The sequence below is a fragment of the Castanea sativa genome, chromosome 10 (assembly GCF_040712315.1).
Source record: "Castanea sativa cultivar Marrone di Chiusa Pesio chromosome 10, ASM4071231v1".
In the NCBI taxonomy this organism is placed as follows: domain Eukaryota; kingdom Viridiplantae; phylum Streptophyta; class Magnoliopsida; order Fagales; family Fagaceae; genus Castanea; species Castanea sativa.
The window spans coordinates 14462221-14485615 of record NC_134022.1 but is presented as its reverse complement, the minus strand read 5'-3'; the positions used below and the strand labels follow the sequence as shown (position 1 = coordinate 14485615).

Below are 23395 nucleotides of genomic sequence, written 5' to 3'. Positions count from 1 at the left end.
TTTAAAATTTTAAAGTATTTTGTACTTAAAAAAGCAAAATTATCAATAGGATGGATCCAAAAATTTTCCTTTTTATGAGGGGGGGGGGGAGAGAGAGGGAGAGAGAGAGGACCTCAAGTTACTGGTGGTTTGTGCATGAGTTGGTAGTAGTTCTTGAGGTGTTTAGAGAGAGACTTTCTCCCTTGTGATATCATGGGTAGTATTGAGGACCTTAATAAGGGTACTAGTGGTCTGTGCATGAGTTGGCAGTAGTTCTTGAGGTGTTTAAATACGATAGTATCACTTGAGTTCAAATATTTATTAAATAAAAAATTCCTGGTTTTAGAAGGGGCTAAAGCCTAAAGGTGTGTCATGGATTCCAGCTAGCTAAACTAGTAAAATCTCTAATAGTTGAATAAGAAATTTGGAATTCAATCCCCGTCTACACCAAAAACCGATTGATATATTGGTTTAATGATAAAGAGTATCATTAAGAGCAGATGTCAAAGGTTGAAACTCTCTAAAAAAATTAATAAATAAATATAAAAAGCCTAAAGGTGTCCCCTAGTTGGATATTTCCATTTCTTGAATCTCTTTGGACCAACTTAATTTTGAGAGTGAATTAGGTATAAATTTGGAAAATTTAACTTCAATTTTTTTTTTTTTTTTTGAGAAACATTTAACTTCAAATTTTAAGTATATATATATACTAATAAAAAATTTACTCTATACATTAATGACTTTGTCCATGACTGCCGCCCGCTTGGCCGCTGATCAATTTGATATCGCTCAACATGACCACTACAAACACAAGCCCATGCCCTTGCTCAGCACCCATCCAGCCTCTTCACCAAACAATCAATACAACAAGAAAAAACCAATAGTATTATACTAAGGAGGCCATTGCCCACATTCTTGGCTCTATGACTCATTTTGGACACGATTGAAGTGGATAATTCCTTCGTCAGAGCTTTGTTTTGAGGGGTTCTAGATTTGACAACATCGTTGAGGGGCAAGTTGCAGCTTGGTCATGAAAACAGATAGCACTGTATAATATCACTGATATGAAAACATATTTATGCCTAGAATTATACTACAGTCACAAATTATTTTACAACATTTATACAAAATGTTGATGTGGCCAACTTCTTATTGGTTTTCATATAGATCCACCATTAATATCACTTTTTCATTTATTAATAATCTCTCACCACATCAACAGTTTGTAAAAAAATTTGTAAAATAGTTTGTATAGCTAGTATTATTCTTATGCCTATCTACTAATGTCAAATTGAACGATATCATTCGCAATAATTAGGGAATAACTTTGATGCTAAAGGGAACAAATTGCACAAGATAATATCTTTGATATTTTAAAGTAATCAATCCCAAAATGCAACATAAATATTATAAGGAGATATTCGTTAGAACATGACCAACAGTCCTAATTTTACAGTTTACCAATTTTATCCTTGATAATTGATTCACTAACTTAAGCATAGAAAGTCTTTCGCAAGCACATCCTAACAAATCTCTATTGCTAAAGCCCCATTGTTGCAAGTGTTTATAGAGTCGAATTCAGACAGTTAATCAAATTGCATAACCAATCTATAACCTAATGTCTAACCTATGCCACAAAAAAAAATTGAAGTGTTTGTGGTATCAAGAAAAAGCTAAAAGCGCATGCAGAACATGCACAAACATAGGGCTAGCCATCTTTATTGTTGTTCCAAGAATGATCAAACAATTTAGAAGTAGCATCTTGGGAGAGCCGACTGCCGAGCCGGATGGCATGCTAAAAAAGCCGATCGAGGGATGACGTGATTTCCAAGATAATTAAGCAAGCAACCTTATTAGGTCGTGGATGGTGGAAGTAGCAGTGGGGTCAACTTCACAGCTGTCGCTTTGTCCTCTTCTTCGCCCCTATTAAGATTGTGACCTTCCTAGCTAAGCTAGTGTGGTCCCTCCCTCAATTTCAGGTTTTTTTATTTATTTATATATAATTAAAAATAATAATAAAAAACACTCAGAGACAGAGAGAGAGAGAATGTGGTCCCCACTATGAAAAACTTGAACATGATCCGGTGTTGTCGCTTTCAAGTGGCCCCATGATTCCGACCTTTCTTTTTTTTTCTCTTTTTCTTTTTCCTGATCATCTTTTTTCATTGTCTTTGAAGTACACCAAAGTCAATCCATTTGCTAATCACGAGTAAATAGAAAAAACAAGAAGGTTTTATTGTCTAATTTAATTAATGGAAGTTGTTATGGATCATATTTTATATGAATTAGATTCTATTGTAATTCTAAGTTACGTTTACATTATTTAATATTATTTTTATTTAAATAATATTTCAAAAATTCAACTATTTAGGCATATTATCTTGTTTGTAATATGCATATTAAGTTTTATGCTATTTATTATTAGATATAAAAACCAATTATTTATACACAATTTAAATATAAAATTTTGACCTGTAAACATTTTACAGATGATATAGTTAATGATCTCAAATTATCTTGAAATTTTACATGTATGTAGAGAGTATAAGAAAAAATATATATAATCTAACAGTAAATGTGTCAAAAATTACTTTCAATAAAAAGATATTGAGTAGTATAACAATTGTAGGGACGCAATTTTGGTACCTAAGCCCAAAGTAGAAAAGGTAATAGGCCCAAAGAGCCTAATACAATGAATTGTAGAGAGTGAATTAGAAAATTAGGTTTTAGTTGAGACAATAATCATAGTGGATCAAGATGATAATAGAATAAAGATGAACTGATTTTATCTAAAGTAAATCATCCTCGGACACAATCTGAGGAGGTAGATTCTTGTATCTATTTATTTTTGGACTGATCACAAGTATTGTTCTTGACTCTCTCCCTTGCCCCCTCCTTTCCCTCAGGGTCCTCCCTCTCTTTTATACTATCTTCCATCTTTCATCTCTACCCTCCACGTGTAGATCAAATTGCTGGTGTTGATCTTTATCCCATCAGTACTTTCCTAAAATCTTTGGGAGTAGCTGTAAGGCTGAAACTACTGTTCAGATATCACTTTCTCATTAATGCGGCCAGAGAGTTAGCTATAGAGTATTAAATACGGTGATAGCAGCTTTCTCTTAGATATTTCATAGCTCTCCCTTATCCTGTACTTTCACGATGTATATCCTTATCAATAGAATCTCCTGAAACGTTGCTTCTAGATGACAGACCGTACTTTCTAACCTCTGCTTCAATCAGCCGAGGAGGCATCCCTCCTCGGACCATCATAACCAGACACCTTTCTTTATTCACGAATGCCAACCTCCGTAACAATGTTTACCCGTCCTCGAACAATTAGACGTCCTCGGATTGAGCCTTTGGCCAATATACACTACTGGGCCTACCATCCCTACAACAATGTTTTGATTTTTTTTTTTTTGGTAGAAAGGAACTTGCATTAAAAACTAAGGAATAGAAATACCAAGAGGAACAAAACGATCATAATACACCCAGCAGAGTCTAAACTAAGTAACAAGGACACATCCACTGAAGGGTCTAATAAAACACAAAATCTTGGGAGAGTAGAACTCCCCTTCTAGCAAGGACATCAACACACTTATTTGCCTCATGGTTACAATGTTTTGATAAATCCACTATTATATTGCATCTTCCACTTATATTCCCTCAATAGTCGGAAAAAATTTCAAAAAAATTAAAAGTCAAATGTTAATATAGGGTAAATTACAATCCGCACTCTTGAGGTTTTGCTAATACCAGGTAGGTCCAAAATATTTCAAGAATAACCAATTTAGTCCCTAAACCATATGCTCTTATAAATGAAATTGTTGTATTTAGCATATGGTTCAGGGATCAAATTGGTTAATTCTGAAATGATTTGGACCTGTTTGGCTTTATTCAAACCTCAACAATGTTGAATGTAATTTATCTTATCATATATAGTTTTTTTTAACTAACCTATATAAAATGTTTAAATTTAAGTATTTTTTATATTTTAAAATTATAACTAAAAGAAAGGTTTGTGAATTAAATAACAAAATCATCCTATTAATACGAAATTTGCTTAGATGTTATAATGTAACATTAAAAAAATTCACCGATTACAATTTAATCCTAATCAATATCTACAGCATTGGAGGTGCATTATATTAAGTTCAAACATTTAATTGCTAGTTAATTATTCTTGAAAAAAAATAATATAATTTATGTTTTATTGATAAAATATAATCACACATTTAAATTTAATAATATATAGAATCTAATGCAGTCGTGGAAGGAATTGTAGGTAAGAGTTTTGTGGTAAAATAAAATAATAATATAATTAGAGAATGGAAGGACAATAATGGCAATGCTGTCGGTGGTGATTAGATGTGTGGTGTAAGGATCTTCACCCTTGGGTTTGGTGGGTCCTACAAAGGAACAAAGGTTAGGTTGATTCTTATTCAGGCCTGGCTCAACTTTATTTAGTTTTAGGGCCACAACAATAACAACAACATAATAGAATTTTCACATATACACCTTGCAGGCCCCTTGCAGAATTGGCCTGGTGGATAAAGAAGCCTTTTTTCTTTTTCTTTTTTATATGACAGTTTTTGTTGCCACGAGGTTTTACCACAGACCAACTAGATCCCGACACGTTGCATTCCAGCTGACTTTACCAACAGCGACGGTTATAACGTGCTGTATAAAGTGAGAATGCAAACTTCACTTAAATAGTACTAGACGGTGAGTGGCGAAAGATTTTTTTTTTTTTTTTTTTTATTATCGGTGAAAGGATAGCTTCATACTTCATAATTGTGCGATTTGGGTTGGGCTTAACATTTGAGTTTAAATCCTTTTTAGAAATTCAATTTTTTTCTTAATAATTTGATAATTACAGAGGAAGAGAAGAAAAATTAAATTCTGGAAAAAAAAATTTGTCTCCAAATTAGTTTTTAAAGAAAGTTTTCAAACTTCTCATATATCTATTTTTTGAATGTAAAGTTTGAAAATTTAACCATTGAATTTCATGTTTTTTATATTATTAACACACATAACAAATATCGTTCAAATCGGATGTTATTTACTATTGTATCAATAAACACTTATTTTTTATATACAATTTTAAATCACAAAAATTTGAAATTTTAACATTTTTTTGATGACATTGAAATTAATATTTGATCTTCTTCAAATTTTGCAAAAATGAATGATATAATAAGAATATGCAATCCATTGGTTAAATTTTAAAAATTCACTCTATCAATGTAAATATATATAAGGAGTTTAAAGAGTTTTTTTTTTTTTTTTTCCAAATTAGTTTAAAGAGAAATTTTATTCAATCCTGAATGTCTTATAAAAACTAAAAAAATGCAATCTAGTTAAGTTACAAAGCTCTTAATCTTAAAAATAATGCTACTAGGATCATTCTCCGTTTACCTAATGGTGCTACTAGGATCCCAATGGAACTTAAGTTGTAATCCATACAAGGGGTTGTTTACTAATATTTTGAATTTCGTTTTATACAATGCATATTTAAGTATACAAAATATTCTATGATGTGCCTATACTGGCTCAAATATTAGATCGTATCATATGTTCTGGATATTTCAATTTGTTTTAGCATATTTCAATTTTCAAGGGAAAAAAATAACCTTGTTTTAGTCCTTTTTTTTTTTTTGAGAAGAAGCTTGTGTTAGTCTTAATAAAACTTGGGTTTAGTAGTAATTATATTTAACTTTAGCCATTTTAGTAATTTTCCCTCTTAAAATTGGACCTTATTAGGTACATTTCAATATTCAACTAATAATTTCTAGTAATTTTTTACTCTTTTATTTTCTTTTTCTTTCGAGAATACTTCTAGGATGGTGTTTTTTTTTTTTTTTTTTTTTTTTTTTTTTTTGAGATACTTCTAAGATGGTTTTATGAAATGATTTGGTTGTGATTCATGATTTCTGTCATTTTACAAACCTTTTATAATGAGCAATGAGATGGCATGAATCATAAAGTTCTTATATTAATTACCCCAACTTATCTTGCTCACACCCAATGCAGGAGAAATGAGAAAGTATAATTTCTCCCAATACAGGTTTTCCATTCCCCAAAAAAACGGACGGGCATCCCTAATTCAATGCCACCTGTGAGGACCCGAGGACCTAAGAACCCGAGGACCCGAAGAAGAGAGGGCCAACATACATTATGCAAGATGAGGAAGAAGAGAAGTTCTCCGGGTGTGCCCGAAGATAAGGTGGCGTGGACGATGGTTACGTAAGGGATATATTACAAATATCTTGATGTAGCAGACTGATTTGGAAGGTCACATTAAATGCTCAGCAACAACCATTCTGGCCGCATTAATTAGCAAGCATCACCTCTATCTGTCGCATTAATGTGGACATGACCTGAACAGTGTGGAACGCAAAATAGAATCTTGCTCCGTTGCCGACGGACAGATGTCATGGGAAAAGGACCGCAGATTGCAAGGTGTAGGGCTAGGATGAAAGCAGAAAGTAATATAAATAGGAATTAAGAGACTACGAAGGGAGGACTTTTGTTGTTGAACCCTCTCTACCAAATGTATTGTATGGGGCCCATTAATGAATAAACAAGCAAAGAAGTTTATGCGTTTTTGGTCCTTACACCACCTTTTCCCTTGTCCTTAATTTAACAAGCAAAACCCTAAAAACAATTAAAAATGAGGAAATAAAATATAAATATGGAAATTCCTCAAAATAAAAAATAAACCCTATGATGTCCTACATTCCCTTCATGATCATTATAATTCATAATTAATAAGTAAAAACTTATAAAATTTATATAAATTTAGAAAAATTTTGTTCTTAACAAAATGTCCAGAATTATTTAAAAAGAAAAAAACAAAATGTCCAGAAGCTTTTAGTTCATTCGGTCTTCAACATGTGTATCATGACCAAACGAAAAAAATTATTAAAATAAATCTCTAATAGTGATAACAAAAAAGTTAGCAGATTTTTTCTCTCAAAAAAAAAAAAAAAAAGGAAGTTAGCAGATAGATCTAAAACCTAGATAACACTCCCTTTTTAAGGTTAAAACCAAACAACCAATGGTAGGCACAAAGTGATTTTTTTTTTTTTTTTAATAACTATAAAAACCAAACTATATTATTAGTTAGTCAAGGTTTGAAACAAATTTGGTATCTAACAAATCGAGTCCATTAGACTCGATTTTGGAATGCTAAATCGAGTGAATTGAACTCGATTTCATCATTGTTGGTAGCTGATGTGGACAAAACGTCCACGTTGGCATAGAACTCGAGTCCACAGGACTCGAGTTATGTCAAATAAAAATCGAGCCCTATGGACTCAATTTAGTACCATACCCAGAGATCAAAACCCAGAGATCAGCAAAACCAAAAGAAGCAACAACGATTTAGTACCACACCTAGAAATCAAAACCCAGAGATTAGCAAAAACCCAAAGAAGCAATGATGCAAAACCTGGCGCCGAATCCGACCAAACCCAGCAACCCAGGCGCCGATTCTCGCCGCCGCTCCAGTGGAGGAGAAGAACACGTACCCAGCAAAGCAACGACGATTTAGTACCACACCTAGAAATCAAAACCTAGAGATCAACAAAACCCAAAGAAGCAATGATGCAAAACTTGGCGCCGATTCAGACCAAACCCAGCAACCTAGGCACCGATTCTCGCCGCCGCTCCAGTGGAGGAGAAGAACATGTACCCAGCAACCCAAGCGCTGATTCCGACCAAACCCAGGCGGCGAAAATTTCAAGCGATGGAAATCGGCATAAGTGGAAAGTAGCAATGGAAACTTCAGGCAAAAACTTCAAGAGAATGGGTTTGATTTGTTTTGGATTTGATTAATTCATGGGTTTTTGGAGCTTAGTCGGTAGAAGTAAAAAAGAGAAAGGAAGAAGCTAACACGTTGTTGAAATCGACTTCAGCGCACTCGATTTAGCATTCCAAAATCGAGTCCCAAAAACTTGATTTGTTAGATACCAAATTTGTTTCGAATCTTAGATAATTAATAATATTGTTTGGTTTTTATAGTTATTTTTTAAAAAATCCCGCACAAAGTAATCAAAACTATTGCAACTTTGTACGGGAATGGAAACTTCGGCCCTTGATGTTAAAGTTGCAAGACATGATTGATTTTGAAATTACAAGGCATCTATGGAATAACTACTCCAATCCTGTTTCCCTCCATAAATCCTTTTGTCACTGTCAACAGGTTATTGATGAGCCTGTTTTGCCATTGCAAGGTTTAAATCAATGTCACTGACAGACCTGACAGACTACAGGTTACTATTGGGGCCGTTTTGACATTGCGAGCTGTGAAATTTTCTATCATGAAGCCTATATCAATTTCTGGAATAAATTAAATGGACTGTAATCATTTGGAAGCTTTAGTTAGTCATGATGACCGTGGGACCAATTGGTCCCCTCCCTTCTCTTTTGTTTTAATCCGTTTGAGCGTAGTATTGTATTACTCGTATTTTCTTTTAATTTTTAATAAATTCCGTCATTACCAAAAAAAATTTGTGGAGGGGGCGAGAAATCATTCTCAGCTCATAGCCTCCCAAGTCTCAACAATTAATACCCAACTGCTTTTATGCGACACTAATTTGATACTAAGGATAACCTTTTCCACGTACCCAACACAGATATTTTCAGCAAGAAAATTACTATGTCCATAATATTTTTACAACAGTTTTACAACAAATCCTATGTAACAAGTTATTATGGATTGTTAAAGGTAGAATAAAAAAGTAATTTCAGTGATAAGTTCAAATTTAAACCAATAATAATTGACCACCTCTAATTTGTTGTGAAAATATTATAGAAATAATACTCTGTCAGTAAATATCGCAAGAATGATAATAGAGTTTGCAAAGACAACTAGACAAGCCTGTGGAGGTAGGACACGCTTCCTTAAAGTGGTCCTGCATACCAATGAGATTCACGATAACAAAAGTCGTTTTAAAAACAACAGATTGTCACAACATTTTTACAACCGTGTAAATATCAAACCCTTGTAGGTTAAAATAAAATATTAAAATGAGACTCATTACAAACTAAAAATAAAGGCATTGCAAAAATGTTGTAACATTTTGTTGTCTCCAGACTTTCTCAAAATGAATCTCTCTTTTTTTTTCTTTTTTCTTTTTTCTTTTTTGGAGAACTCTCATAATGATCTCGGACAACCAAGGTTATCACAACATTATCTAGAATCTTTTCTAGATAGTCAAGAGCAAAACCTGTCTTGACTCTTGATCAGACTATTATTTCAACAACAAAAAAAAATTTAAAAATTAAAACTGCGTGAATTAGGGAAAGAAATTAGCGGAGATTGGAGGGCCTAGCCATGTGGTACTATATACTTCCATTATTCACATGTACGGAAAATACAGTTTGATTAATATCATGGAATACAAAGGAGGGAACACACCATTTACAACAAAACTTCCAAATTGCCTGCATGCACAATTCACATCACAGTACACTTGTCTTTTTCTTTTGCTTTTGCTTCAGGCCTGGAGGAAGAGGACGAGGATGGGTTTCTAACATTGTTTCTTGGCCCCTGCAAAAAAGCATTTTGTTGAAGAAATCTATATATTTTGCTTACAGTCATGACAGGAAATCAATAGCTCGAGGAAGAAGCATAGATTTTTATATTATTAATCAAATACAACATTATTTTATATTCACAATGTGCTTTGAACCTCTTCAAAATTTTATTTCCACTGCATTTATGCGAGACATCAAAATTTATTTCCCACTGCATTTATGCAAGTGATCAGTGCGAGAATCTAGCGTACATAAATATAAGAAAATTACAACATTTTACATCCTGAAGGTTACAACTGCAAGAATATATGACTTTTTTCACATTTCTTCCCTCAAAATAACGAGTGCTTGTGGTGCACATTATTTGGTTACCCAACTTTCAATCAACAATAGATTGTCCAAATAACTTAAACCAAAATGCTCACTGCATTTTACAGATATGCTTGTGTTTATCCTAACGGAAACCCCCAGGTTCCCTGACCCACAAAGAAAAGGAAAACATACCTATTATTTGGGTAAAACATAGGTGCAGTACTGCAATCAAGTGTTGGTCAATGCAATCAAGTGTTTGAATTTACTAGGGAACATAATGTATTGCACCTAAGGTGTTGTATCTAAGCTTTACCCTAATTAGCAATGAACATTCATTAAAGATAATTTGATTAGTTTCCTATATCACAACAACAATCTCACTTTCACAATGTAAATCAAACTCCAAACAACAGCTTTTCTCTTGTCCTACGAAACTTGGAAGTAATGAAAAATGAACTCAAAACTCCTACTATTATCAGAACCCACCAGCATGATGAGTCCCTGAATACAACAAGAAATTTGGTATTTGCTGCTACATAGTGACGATACTAGAGCTACATACCTAGCCAGTTATTTCCAATCCTCAATATAAAGAAGACTAAACACATGCCTAATCAACTAACAACATATGCAATATGTATTGTTAATTACATAATCTATTCGTCAATATAGAGATATAAAACCTATAGCTTACTTATGCTGATGAAATATTAACTTATCAAATGCAAAGGAAACAACATGTATCCATCTCCAATACTAGTTTGGACACCTAAAGAACAATTGACCTTAACTTATCCTGAAGTGCATATGATGCGGAAAATCCTTAGCATTTTTTTTTGTCAAAATGCAACAAATAGTTCACATAGTAATTACTCTTATGGAGTTTTACAATGTATAAATCTTCTGCATGCAACATACCATCAAATGTTACCATGTTCCCATGTCTAGATCTTTGGGTTAGCCATGTCCAACACCCCATATCCGTCACACAACATGATGCTTGTATTTGTGTCATCAAATAGTAGGGGGGAAAAAACATATTAACCTACAAACAATGCAGTCCTTAGGTTTGGGCTCCGCTAAAACAAAGCCCAAACTCTATTTCAGACCGTATGACATGCCCCAAGCTAAGCTAACAAAATCGTTCAACTGGGCAGGTCAAATCAATACAAGGCAGTCTAAATTGCTCCAGCATCAATTCCAACAAAATGGCATAGGAAAAGACTATACAAGAATGAGTTAATGAGAACCAAGATATATGTGTGGTTGATAGAGAACAAAACTTTGCAACCATACCTTGTATAGTCCTTGTATTCATTCTTAACATGATACTCACCACTCAAACCCTAGACCACAACTAAACACCGGTCCCAATCTGGAAAATACTAATACATGCTTAACAGAGGCAAAACTATTCTGATTAAGTCACCTAGGATTCAGATAAAAAATAATACCAAGCAATTCTATTTCCAAGGGAAAGTACTGTAAACACAAGGTTAAACAACAATAAATCTTTCTTGGTATCAGAATACAAGAAATTTCAATTAGAAAAATCATACTTATAGAAGTTATTACAGAATCAGGTGTAATGTTTGGATGAAAAGTGTAGCAGGCATTAAACTGATAAGAACAGATGTTCAAAACAAGAAATTTTACCTGAGGACCTACAACCAGCTTTGAATTGCCACTAACGGGTGATGGTTGCTGAACATTCTGACGTTGCGGTTGTTGCTCAAACTCCTGTTGTTGCAGAGCAATTGCCAATTGCAGATCAGAACTGCAACAACAAAATATTACATTTTGGACAAGATTCACTCTAAAGTAATAAAATATTTTAGAAAATTACATGAAATCTTTCAAAAATGGAAAAACTATATATTCAAGATGATCTTTTCATTTTAAACTTTGCCTCCCATTTGTTCATTTTATTTGACGTAACATTAGCATTTCATCATCTTCTAAAATAATTAAAATGAAGTAAAAATACAAGACTAAAAACATTAGTGCCCGTTTTGGAGGGCAGTTTAAAACTAAACCTTTTAAAAGTGAAGCTCTTTAAAACCCCACTTTTTTTCAATCTTTTCAGCCCATTTTCAAAAAGTTGAAGAAATAAAGGCAAAATTACCATTTTGGTCCCTACAATTTGGGGTTATTGTCAATTTGGTCTTTACATTTTGGTAGTAGTCAATTTGATTCCTATTATTATCAACTTGCAATCAATTTGGTCCCTACCGTCAAGTCACTAACAAAAGTTGACTGCAAGTTGAAAATAACAAGGATCAAATTGACTGTTATCAAAATGTAAGGACCTCAAAATGGTATTTTCACCAAAAATAAATTGTACCAAATGGCAAAATGGGTAAGAAATCAATGTATGCACAGTAACAAAGATGACATAATTACTTTAGATCAAAACCCGCTTGTGATGCACTGTCAATGCTGGCAAGATAATCCTGAAGCAGAAAATTCAATTTAGTATCATGGAAGCAAGTATTGACAACCTCACATATACAATAGGTATAAAAGAAATACGTACAGCTGTGCTGGCCATAACGTTATGTTCATCCCAGGTGTCATTTGCATGACTTTCAACCTTAAATTCCTTGAAGTTACCTGTCATGAACAATGTATCCCCATTGACCTGAAGTGACAAGCATGGGAGGAATTATAATTAGGGCACCAAACTTCAAAATTGTATATAACAACATAACAATAATTTTTTGGACAGATAGATGACAACATAGCAATAATATTATGACTATTATAATTTTCAATGTTAAAAGGAACTATTTCCTTATCATTTCATAAAAATCTTCTAAATGAAACAGTAGGAGAAAATTTAAATAAATAAATTTGGAATGAATTTTCAAAAGTTCACTTTTGAGAAGCCATTCTATTACAACCACTACAGGCACAACCTCCATGGCAATGCAGAACCACATACTTTTTTTCCTTTTTTGGATAAATAAGTAATGTAGCAGAACCACAAATACTTGCTATCTAAATGTTTTGAACACCCCTTTCATTCATCCATGTATATACATTGACATTATGTGTGTGTGGTCTATCAAGAAGTAATATCCAAGTATTAAACCCATTTTAAAAAAAACTGTAGCTCACGCATTTTATAACCATAAATGACCTATAAATTTTTTTTTTTTTTATAAGTATAAATGACCTATACAACTTTTGATTCTACAAAAAATGTTATATTCAAGAACCAGCATCTTAATCAGGTTTCAGCAAGAAGATCGAGATACCTCAGTTGGTTCCTTGTTGGGGGGGAAAATATGTGACGGGGAAACAGAGGAGTTGGGATATAAGCGCTGTGAGAAACTTTAATGATTGGGAGATAGAGGTGCTAACCTCTTTCTTCAATCAGGAGAGTAGAGATCGATTGAGATGCAGTTTTGAAAGGGAATGGGGATTTAGATGCTCACTCATTTTCTGATGCCTTAAGGTACCCTTGCAATATGCTTTTCCCTTAGAATAGTATTGGATGTGTCAAGGCCCCAAGGAGGGTTTCTTTCATTGTATGGACAGCAGCATGGGGAAAGATCCTAACTTGTGATAATCTCATTAAGAGATAATACAGACTAGTAGGGTGTTGTATTTGTTGTTATGTGGGAAAAATTAGGGAATTTGTCTACATATAGTTGTGGTGGGTTTAGGGTTAGGAAAGAAGAAGAATTAGAGAGAGATAGAGCTGTTCAGGGGCTGCGTGAACAGAAACTTTAGAAAAAGAAGATGAAAAGAAAGAGAAGAGAGAAGGAGAAAGATCCAACAAAGGTCAAAGTGCCTATATATTAAAACACTCAATTTTATTAATCAACTCATTTTTTTTTAATACATTGAGCACAATATATATATATATATATATATCGACTCTTACTTGTACTAGTATACTAGTAGTAATAGGATTCCTACTAGTATTAGGACTAATAGGGTGGCTTTCTTTGTATGGACCGCCTTCTTGAGGAAATGTCTGACAATTGACAATTTAAGGAAAAGAAAGGTCTGCATTTTGGATTGGTGTTATATGTGCACGTGTAATAGTGAAACTGTTGACCGTCTATTCCTTCATTGCCCGGTTGCTTTGGAGTTGTGGGATATGGTTTTTGGTTTATTTGGAGTTTGTTGGGTTATGCCAATGTCTGTTGTTGGGTTATTTGCTTGCTGGCAAGATCGATTTGGTCACCATTGTAATGGAGATATATGGATGGTTGTTCCTCGTTGTTTGATGTAGTGTATTTGGAATGAGAGAAATAGTAGGTGTTTTGAAGACAATGAGCGTTCCATGCCTGATCTCAAGCTTCTATTTTTCAGAACCTTATTGGACTGGTTCTCTGTGTGGAGAAACCATCCTTTTTCTTCCATTTTGGATTTGCTTGATTTATGTAATGTTCATATTTGATTTGTTCACCCCTGTATACTCCCTGTGTACTTGGGTGTCTCTCTTTTTTTTATTTCAATAAAGCTTTATTACTTATCAAAAAATAAATAAATACTTTACTTGGACACAAAGGAAATAAACCTAAGATACTAAGAATACCCTAGAAGATTCTAGACTCAACTAAATTACTAAAATACCCTTTCCTTTGGGTTTCAATTTCATTGGGTACTATTGATAACAATAACTAACCTCTATATTGGTTGGTGGAATTGGGTAGGCAACCAGTCATTGGACAATTTGAACTTGGTCCCATTATGTTTGATGTGAACTTTGTGGAGGGAACCTAATCGTCGTACATTTGAGGATGTGGAAATTTCAAGTATACAATTGAGAGCTATATGCTAGATCGTTCTTTGATTGGTCTCAGGTGTGTGATTACTGATATTAACTCCATTCCTAAGTTTTTAAAATCTTTATCATACCTTTGTAATTCTTTAAACCTTTTGTATTCACTTTCATGTACGCAAAGTAGAGCATTGTTCAAGAAAATATTTATTTACTTATTTATTAAAAAAAAAAAAAAAGTTTCAGCCACAATTAGAAACAGTGACCAAACCTTGAACAAACAGAACAATAATTAACAACGTGACCTAGTACCTTGAGAAATAAGATCAGAGTGTAAGCAGATTACCTCATTTAGTTTTTCCCATACCAAATCAGGCTGAGTTATGTAACCTTGGTCTGTAGCTAGAAGATAAAGTTGACCATCAAACTGCAATAAGAGGAGATTCAGGAAACTATATAAGAATTGATGTTCAGGGGCTATGGAACCTAAAGGTTACAAAACTATATATGTATTCTTCAAATTTTCACCATTAATAATTACAGTAAGCATTTAATCAGTAGCAACATCAATGATTAAACCACGAGAAAAAAGAACATTTTTTGCTCTTACTAACCTTGAACATAGTGCTGAAATGATTGTTACGGAAGAAAACACCAAGTTCTCTTTCTTTAAGGCCATCTCGTAAGCAGAAAAGGCTGCAAAAGCATTGACAAAAATATAGAAAACTTCCCGGTACCCAATATAGCAAAACATATGGATTAATAAAAAAAATTAGAAGTTTATAATGAAACCGTGAATCGACATACCCATAAATGGTCAACTGACTAGCGTTGTTCTTCAAAAAGCTCCTGATCAGCTCACCTAAAGCAATCAAAAAGAAAGGGAGAATTTCTTTTAACTAAATTCAAGATCATATTAGTTGAACACTTAATACAGATAAACAATCTTCTGAAAATACATCAACTTCTTTGATACACCACTAACCTTGTTGTGGGGTGATTTCATCCTTGGACTTCACATTAAAGGCATCTATGGTGCTTTTGTCTGCTTGTTCTGCAAGAACCACCTCACCTTCATACACAGGTTCTCGGTCCTCAAAAACTGCAGTTCTTGAATCCAGTATACATTCCTCTCCTTCATACATGGGCTCACTGCCATCAACACTTGAAGTCAAAGCCTCGGCACCATCTACATGCTGAATTCTCCCACTAGATGAATCTGAATCAGCATATGGTGAAGATAAGCTTGATAATTCTGTTGTACTGCACACATCTTGCTTATCTGCAGATTCATGAACATCAGTTGTAAACGTGGATTCCTTCTGAAGTTCTTCACTCCCACTAGTAACATCCACATGACTCTCATTGACAGATGCAGTGTCTTTTCCATGAGAAATGGAAGGGGCACTTCCACTTTGGAGCAAGGTATCAACACTACTTTTTTCAACAATATCATTATGAAGGATACTTTCTGCAGATTCTGCATAAATTGATTGATGAAGGAGATCTCCCACATCAGTCTTCAAATATGAACTAGATGCTTGCCCAGGGGTATTTTTTAAAGATATTGGATTGTGATTGTTTGCAGCATTGCAGTCATCTACTAAAGACGGTTCCGGCTTATGAATATTGTTATATTCAACACGATGACACTTCTCTAACCCATTTACAGAATCGACAGGCATAACCTCCTTAAGGCACACCCCTTTATTTGAATTGAGAGACTGAGTCCCTCCACTGATATGAGGATCACCCGCTGCAGTTGAATTGTCAGCCACAGACAACTCCAAAGCTCTCAAAAGCTCTGCTTCTTCTTCAAGGTCCCCCTTTCTTCCTTTCTGGTTATCTGAGACTGAACGTGGAGAATCATCGAAAGAGGTAGCCTTTGAAAGACAGGGAGAAGGGACTCCTAGAGTTGCAGCTGTTGCGGCAGCAAAATCAATACAATCTTCTTCAGAATTATTCTTACGTACACCTTCCATATTCTGTGTTTCCAGGGCTACAAGCTCCCCCGTGAGAGTATTATAGGACTTTAAACCAATTGCATTAGCAGTTTCATCATCCTGGCAAACAAACAGAAAAAAAAAAAAAAAAAAAAATTATTATTAAATCAAATGGTCAAAAAGTACACAATAATTAATCTGTGTTTCAAAAAACTCTGGACATCCAGCAGTGTCAGACCATTAAACACCATTGCCTATTATAGCCTACCAGCAGCATAGAAGCAAATTCCCATCATATAATAAGCTAGCTTCAAAATATACAGATTCTAACTTTCCAGATCAGTATACTAAATCTACTAATTGCAAGCAAATGGTCAAAAAGTACACAATAATTAATCTGTGTTTCAAAAAACTCTGGACATCCAGCAGTGTCAGACCATTAAACACCATTGCCTATTATAGCCTACCAGCAGCATAGAAGCAAATTCCCATCATATAATAAGCTAGCTTCAAAATATACAGATTCTAACTTTCCAGATCAGTATACTAAATCTACTAATTGCAAGGTGACCACCAACTTTTCTTTTTTGTTAGGTAACTAGAAATCAAGACACCCAGCACTGCTTGATCCTCCATCCTTGTTTAGGTGGGGGAAGAAATCTTTTGGTCCAAAGAACATTGGCCCAACACCAGTAGTTAATAGGACAGTCACAAGAAGATGAAGCAGCCCCGCCAGAGAAATAGTGGGAGAGAGGAAGCAACAGAGCATGACCATATGCAAGGTTATCAAAGTTCCTAACAGAACAAGTGATGAGAAAGCTTCCAAGTCCTTCAAGTCCTCTACCCAAACCATACTTGAAATTAATCCACACTCCCTGAATTTTAACTAAACTTCACCTTCCTATTCCACCTTTGCAGCTCCACCACAATTGAGATTTCCATTTTCCCTTCAGATTCTCTCCAATGGTTATCACTTGTTGCTGACCTAGGATATCATGGTTCACTGTATTGGACTCACCCTTTAAAGGATTCATAATTGGAAACACACAGTGTGGTCTGCACAGCACCAACACCACCCAAGCTTTGCCATGTACACAAACATCAAGGCCTCATAAAAAAATAAAACCATACAGGAAGTTTCTATCCCAATCTTCTACAACTACACCAAAAATTTATTTCCTCATTTTCGCTTACTACCAGGCCAACATAGTTTGATGCAAATCCAAGCTTACAACTTGAACAACACTGCCAGTAAATTGTTGACGGAAAATGCCTTGGGCTTCATAATCGAAAGGTAGCCATGAGGTACATGCTTACATGTCTAAAAATCAAAGTATGTACAAAATAACAGTCACAAAATACGATTTAATTATTATAACAATATAATTAAAGCTTTTGCTTATTAAATTCTTGAAAATTTTAATTTAAACCGATAAGTTCCGTACAAATATTTAAAGGAAAATGACAACACAGCACACGCTGCAGGTTTTCTTAAGTTATTTGCAATTCTGATGAGCTATTATATTATTTTAGAACTTCCACACTGAACACAATGTTGCATCACCACCGACCACCAATATACATGCAAAAGTTGGTACAGAATCGAAGAGGCCTTCATTCTGCTTCAATGACTCTACAAAAGATTAAATAGTTTTCTTTTCTCTTACGATTTTAATAAAGAGAGGAATATGATTAATGGAATTCTACCTGATACAATTTAGAGAATGAATATTCAACACCCAAAAGTTCCCTGCTAAATTTTAAGAGTTTCAGATGAAGTTTATTCAAGAAGATGAGCCATAGAAAGGTCACTGGACACACAGAGTTCAAAAGAACTAGCCTCAGTCTGCAGATAAAAAACATAAATCCCATACATGGGGACCAAAAAGGTTTGATGAAATAAGAACCAGTATAAATATGAGAAGGAAAACATGAGGGTAAATCACCACCATCAAAATTCTTGACAATAGCAGCAAATGTAAGGCCAGGATGCAAATGTATGATAAGGACCAAAAAGTAGAAATCCAATGTGTTCAGACACGTGGAGTACATGAAACAAACAGTACTACAATACTAAAAGGGCAACTTGAACCAGTCACTAGGTATCTTACATATATAGCAAGTCAGAGGCCAGAAAAGAGAGAACCTGTGGATCAACTATCCAGCCATGATAGAGTGGAATGTCTAGCAGATCAAATATGGCACACTCTGGAGTAAACTCAAAATCGTTTATTCTGAAAGTATCATTAAACTTTTAGTCAGAAATACAAAAAGAAACTGACAATAAACAACTGGTATTAGAATAAATAAGTCGAACCTCCTGAATTGTATATTTACATCAATGCCAGTTGCAAGTCGAGGAAGCAGATCAATTGCATCAGAAATGTTCTGTTGTTGATTTTCAATATAACCTTCATCCTTATTCTGCAACGCAACAACAAAGTGGTTAATTCAAGTTACCCCAGCAAATAGTAACTTCATAACTGACCATTTAATAAATAAATTACATTGGCATTACTGTTGGAATCAATCAATCTTTCAGCAACTAGTGAAAGCAATTTCTCCTGCGAGACTTCTGTTGTATCTGGACTCAAATTCAAGTTATTCCTCAGTAGAAGCACATTACCTGTAGCAACCCAAGAGTAAATGATCAATTTCCCAGAAAATACAAACAAGAAAAGGAATATTGAACCTTTACTGCATAAAGACAAGCAAACGCCCAAACACCATCCCAACCCCCCCCAACTTCCGCCACCCCAAACGTAAAAAACAAAGAAGGCAAGATAAAACTGAAACAAGAATGCCCACGATAAACTTCAAACTATAACAAAACAGTTAATTTACATATTCCATCATTACAGTTTATTCATACACAAATAAAATTAAAAATTAAAAATTAAACAGTATTAGCTGATGTTGGAGAAAATCAATTCTTGATTTCCAGAATATTATTTTGATGGAATTTGTAGAATTTACACATTTTAGTTGAACCTTGTTTGGCAAGGACCCTGGGGGGGCAGGGGGGGGAGAGAGGAAATTCAACGCTTAAAGTCTCCTGGAAATTTAGATTTCCCACCAAAAAAATTAGGTCAATTACACTAGCTAAAATAATTGATGAGGACCAGCTGAATCAAGGATATTGTTATCTACATTGCCAGATAAAGAAAGACCTAATTTCAAATCCATGTTTTTCCCCATACTTTAACAACAAACAAACAAAGACCTTGGGAAAAGAGATGTGAGTAAGAATGGTGAAAGACACAAAGAAGATGCTAGAACTCAAGTTGTTCTAAAGTAATTTTAATTTATACAAAAAGAAAATTTTCTACTGCAAACCCAAACATCAATCATCAAAATATAACACAATTCTGAATAAAACAACATGGATGATCTTTTATTAACAAAATATAATTGGGTGATAAGATTGCAAAGTAATCATAGTGGTTTACACTTTTTTATGTCAAAAAAACCTTATCATGAAAGAGCTATAGTAAATAAAATAATTATCCAAACAACTAAACAGATGAGTATCATGACGGACAACATCACATGTGGATGATTCTTGGATTTTAGCACAATATTTAGAGGGAAAAAAAAACCCCCAAGATATTCAAGGATGAAGAAAACTACTAATACTTTTGGATGAAGAGCAGAAGCAGGAAATCAATTTTTTTTTTTTTTTTTTTTTTTGATAGGTAATCAAAGAAGTAATATTAATAGGAAAAGTAGTACATGATGTTCATGATGATGAACAGAAAGATACAAAGAAAGAAAACTAAGGGAAGGAAACTCTAAGGGAAAACATAAACTCTGAAAGAGACGGAGAATCCGTAAAACCCCAACAACGAGACCACTCGAAAAGGCTTCTCTGGCATAACACCTTTAACTCATCCAAAGTCTTCTCCATGTTCTCAAAGGAGCGACGATTTCGTTCCAACCAAATAATCCACAATAAACACCCTGGAATCAAATTCCAAATATTCGAGTTGTGCTTCCCTAACCACTGATGCCAACAAGATAACAACCCCGACACTGTAAAATGCTTATTTTATTTTGATAGGTAAATGTAAAATGCTTATATGTAACTCTATAATTTTCATAATCTGGATTCCAGAAGTAAAAGATACTATAACCTAAGCTCTAGCATAATAAAACTACATTGGCTACCTAATTTAAATTGTTCACTTCGTTGGAAATCAAAAGCCAAGAATATCATTATGCAAAAAATTCAGTTCCTAGGCTAGAAAATTGAACAATCAAGAAACAATGAGGAGTAACATGAGCAAAGTAGAGGCAAAGTCAGGTTCCCTAAAAGCACAATTTAACCTAATAACATTTTTCCACTCTGAAAATCAAATCAACTGCAAAATTAAAGGGTGTTGGATGTTACCTTTTCTCAATCGTCAGGCTCCCAAACAACAATAAAATGAAAGAATTGATTAAGTTATTTCCACTATTTGGTTGTCAACACACTAAAATAGCAAATATATTTTTAACATTGTTGAGATGGTAAGTGCCCTCTGCCTAAGCGATATGCTGCAAGTTCGAGTCTAGGAATTAGTCTCTCCAAAAATTGGGGGTAAGGCTGCCTACCAACCATCTCTTCCAGTAAAAGGTCGTACCAAGTTCGAACCTTATGAACTTGGTATGACCTTTTACTCATATTTCACTAACAAGAAATCCAATCAACAATGCACAGCAAAATACAACAATTTCTTGGTTTCTAAAAAAAGAATAAAATAACATCAATAAGACCTAATTTACTCTATTTTTCTAAGTTTATCTTGTCACACATACAGATTACAATAGTTTCATCTCTAAGTATGCCTAATACAGAAATTTGTCAAATCTCTGGTAAATTCACACTTCCTGGAAAAGCAACACAAAACACAAAATTGCACTCTCTTTCCTTTGCTTAATTTTCTCAGCGACAGAATGGAAGAACAAGAAAATCAAGAATCAATAAACAACAAACAATAAAGTGCGTGTGTGAGAATCAGAAACCATTAATTAAAACAAACAAACAAAAAAACCTAATAGCACAAAATATTATAATTAAAATGATCATATTCCACAAAATTATCGGATTAAGCATCGAATTGATGATTGCCTTACACCGTTTGGTTGCTCAGAAAATCAACAAGAAAATCCTCCATTTCGAACACCGCCTAACTATCCCTAACATAACCATTTCCCTAAATTATACATGTAACCAAAGAAATAATAATTCTACAGTAATCAAACCTAACATTCTTTACATTCTTTAAAAATGAGAAAGACAGAAACGAAACCCTAACAAGAGAGAGAAAATTTACAGATAGCGAGGAGAGGGCAGGGGCCATTGTCGTTTTGGAGAACGATAGGAGTTGTACGACCTAAGAATTGAATAAGCTTGGTTTTGTGAGCGCACTCCTTCACTTGCTGCTGTGGTTGTGGTTGTGGTTGTGGTTCTTCAGTAGAAGACGACGCCATTTTTGCTGTAGCTAGAGAGAGAGAGAGAGAGAGAGAGAGAGAGATTGATCACGACGACGACTCTCACACACAATTTCGCCTCTGGGAAGTAGCAGTTTACGCACTCGGTTTTTGTGTCGCGGACAGATAATTTGAGAGAATTGGTCTTAATAAGAGAAAAGTGTGCTGTTAGAGAGAGACCCAGAAGATTATATATATATATATATATATATATATATATATATATCTTTATATAAGCTAGCGCAGTGAGAGGAAGAGAGAAGGAAGTGACTTTTGTTTGTTAAAAACTTAAAATGGTTGTGACAGAAACGCCTATGTCCTTGTGTTTTAATTTTTTTTCTCCTCCAGATCTCTCTTTTCTTTTTTTTTTTTCTTTTTTTTTTAAATCTTCTTTAATTTTTATTTAATGTCCTTTTACCAAACAATTAATAACATGATTCTTTATATATTTACCTAATAGAAAAATATATATTAGGCAAATACATTAAGAATCATGATGTAAATTATAACTCACAAAATGACCTCCTAAAATGGCATTAATTAAAAATCTTAGAATTCAATATTGTTAATTCCATTCTGTTCCATTGAAATTATGGAAAAATTACAATTTAGTTACAGAATCAATTTGAATCACTCTTTTACTCTATCTACTCCTTTGTTTGAGTCTATTTTGCCCATTTTAGTCCATTCAACTAAATTCCAGCCTGTTTGGTTTTCAGCTTATACGTAAACAAAATTTTGTTTTGTTTTGTTTTTAAATCATTTTTTTTCACATTATTTTACTCACGTATCAAATTTTATTAATATTTTTCATTGAGAAAGCATTTTATTTTTTCACTTTACTTACATATGACATTTTGTTTTTTTTTAGAGAATTTCAATCTATAGCGTCCGCTTTTGATAATACTCTCTAATTATTAAAAATATGTTTTTCGTTTTCCTTCATGCATAATTAAATTTATGACATGTTATGTAACGATGATATTAAGAATATTTATTTATTAATTTTAAATTAATAGTTTGATATGGTATAACATCATGTGATGAAGACTTAGGTATATTTATTTTGGGGAAAATTACATTTTACCATCATAAACTTTGCATTATCTTACACTTTGCACCCTAAACTATTCGAACACACACTTTGCACCCTAAACTATCACACTTTGTACTCCGGTGTTACTTTTGTTGTTATGTTTAACAAAATTCTACCACACGTGACAAGCACATGCATTTTGTTTAGGTGGAACAAACTAATAAGATTGAAGGTGAAATTCAGCCAAAAAAGAAAAAGAAAAGAATTCCCCGAAGGTGAACAAGAGACAAATAAACTATTGTTTCTTACTAAAAAAAAACCTCTAATTCTTGAGAATCGTTTCCTAAAAAAAACCCACATGTAAAACCCCAT

General features: G+C 33.8%; 1 protein-coding gene across 1 annotated transcript; it reads right to left on the bottom strand.

Annotated features, from left to right (window-relative positions):
* Positions 1 to 9213: 9213 nt before the first annotated feature.
* LOC142613394 (uncharacterized) lies at positions 9214 to 22167 on the bottom strand. Its single transcript, XM_075785736.1, has 12 exons — positions 21831 to 22167; positions 19023 to 19141; positions 18833 to 18939; positions 18662 to 18749; positions 15558 to 16635; positions 15380 to 15434; positions 15187 to 15268; positions 14919 to 14999; positions 12371 to 12475; positions 12238 to 12287; positions 11491 to 11611; positions 9214 to 9535 (listed from the first exon to the last, which is right to left on the bottom strand). The coding sequence occupies exons 1-12, from the start codon at positions 21985 to 21987 to the stop codon at positions 9443 to 9445; spliced, it is 2136 nt and encodes a 711-aa protein (XP_075641851.1). The 5' UTR covers positions 21988 to 22167; the 3' UTR covers positions 9214 to 9442.
* Positions 22168 to 23395: the final 1228 nt, after the last annotated feature.

Excerpts from the sequence above, each read along its gene's own strand:
- LOC142613394 (XM_075785736.1), bottom strand. The coding sequence starts at position 21,987 with ATGGCGTCGTCTTCTACTGAAGAACCACAACCACAACCACAACCACAG. Across the intron at positions 18,750-18,832 it reads GTAAATATACAATTCAGGAG|AATAAACGATTTTGAGTTTA; the intron begins GTTCGACTTATT and ends TGATACTTTCAG. Across the intron at positions 15,000-15,186 it reads ATTTCAGCACTATGTTCAAG|TTTGATGGTCAACTTTATCT; the intron begins GTTAGTAAGAGC and ends CTCTTATTGCAG.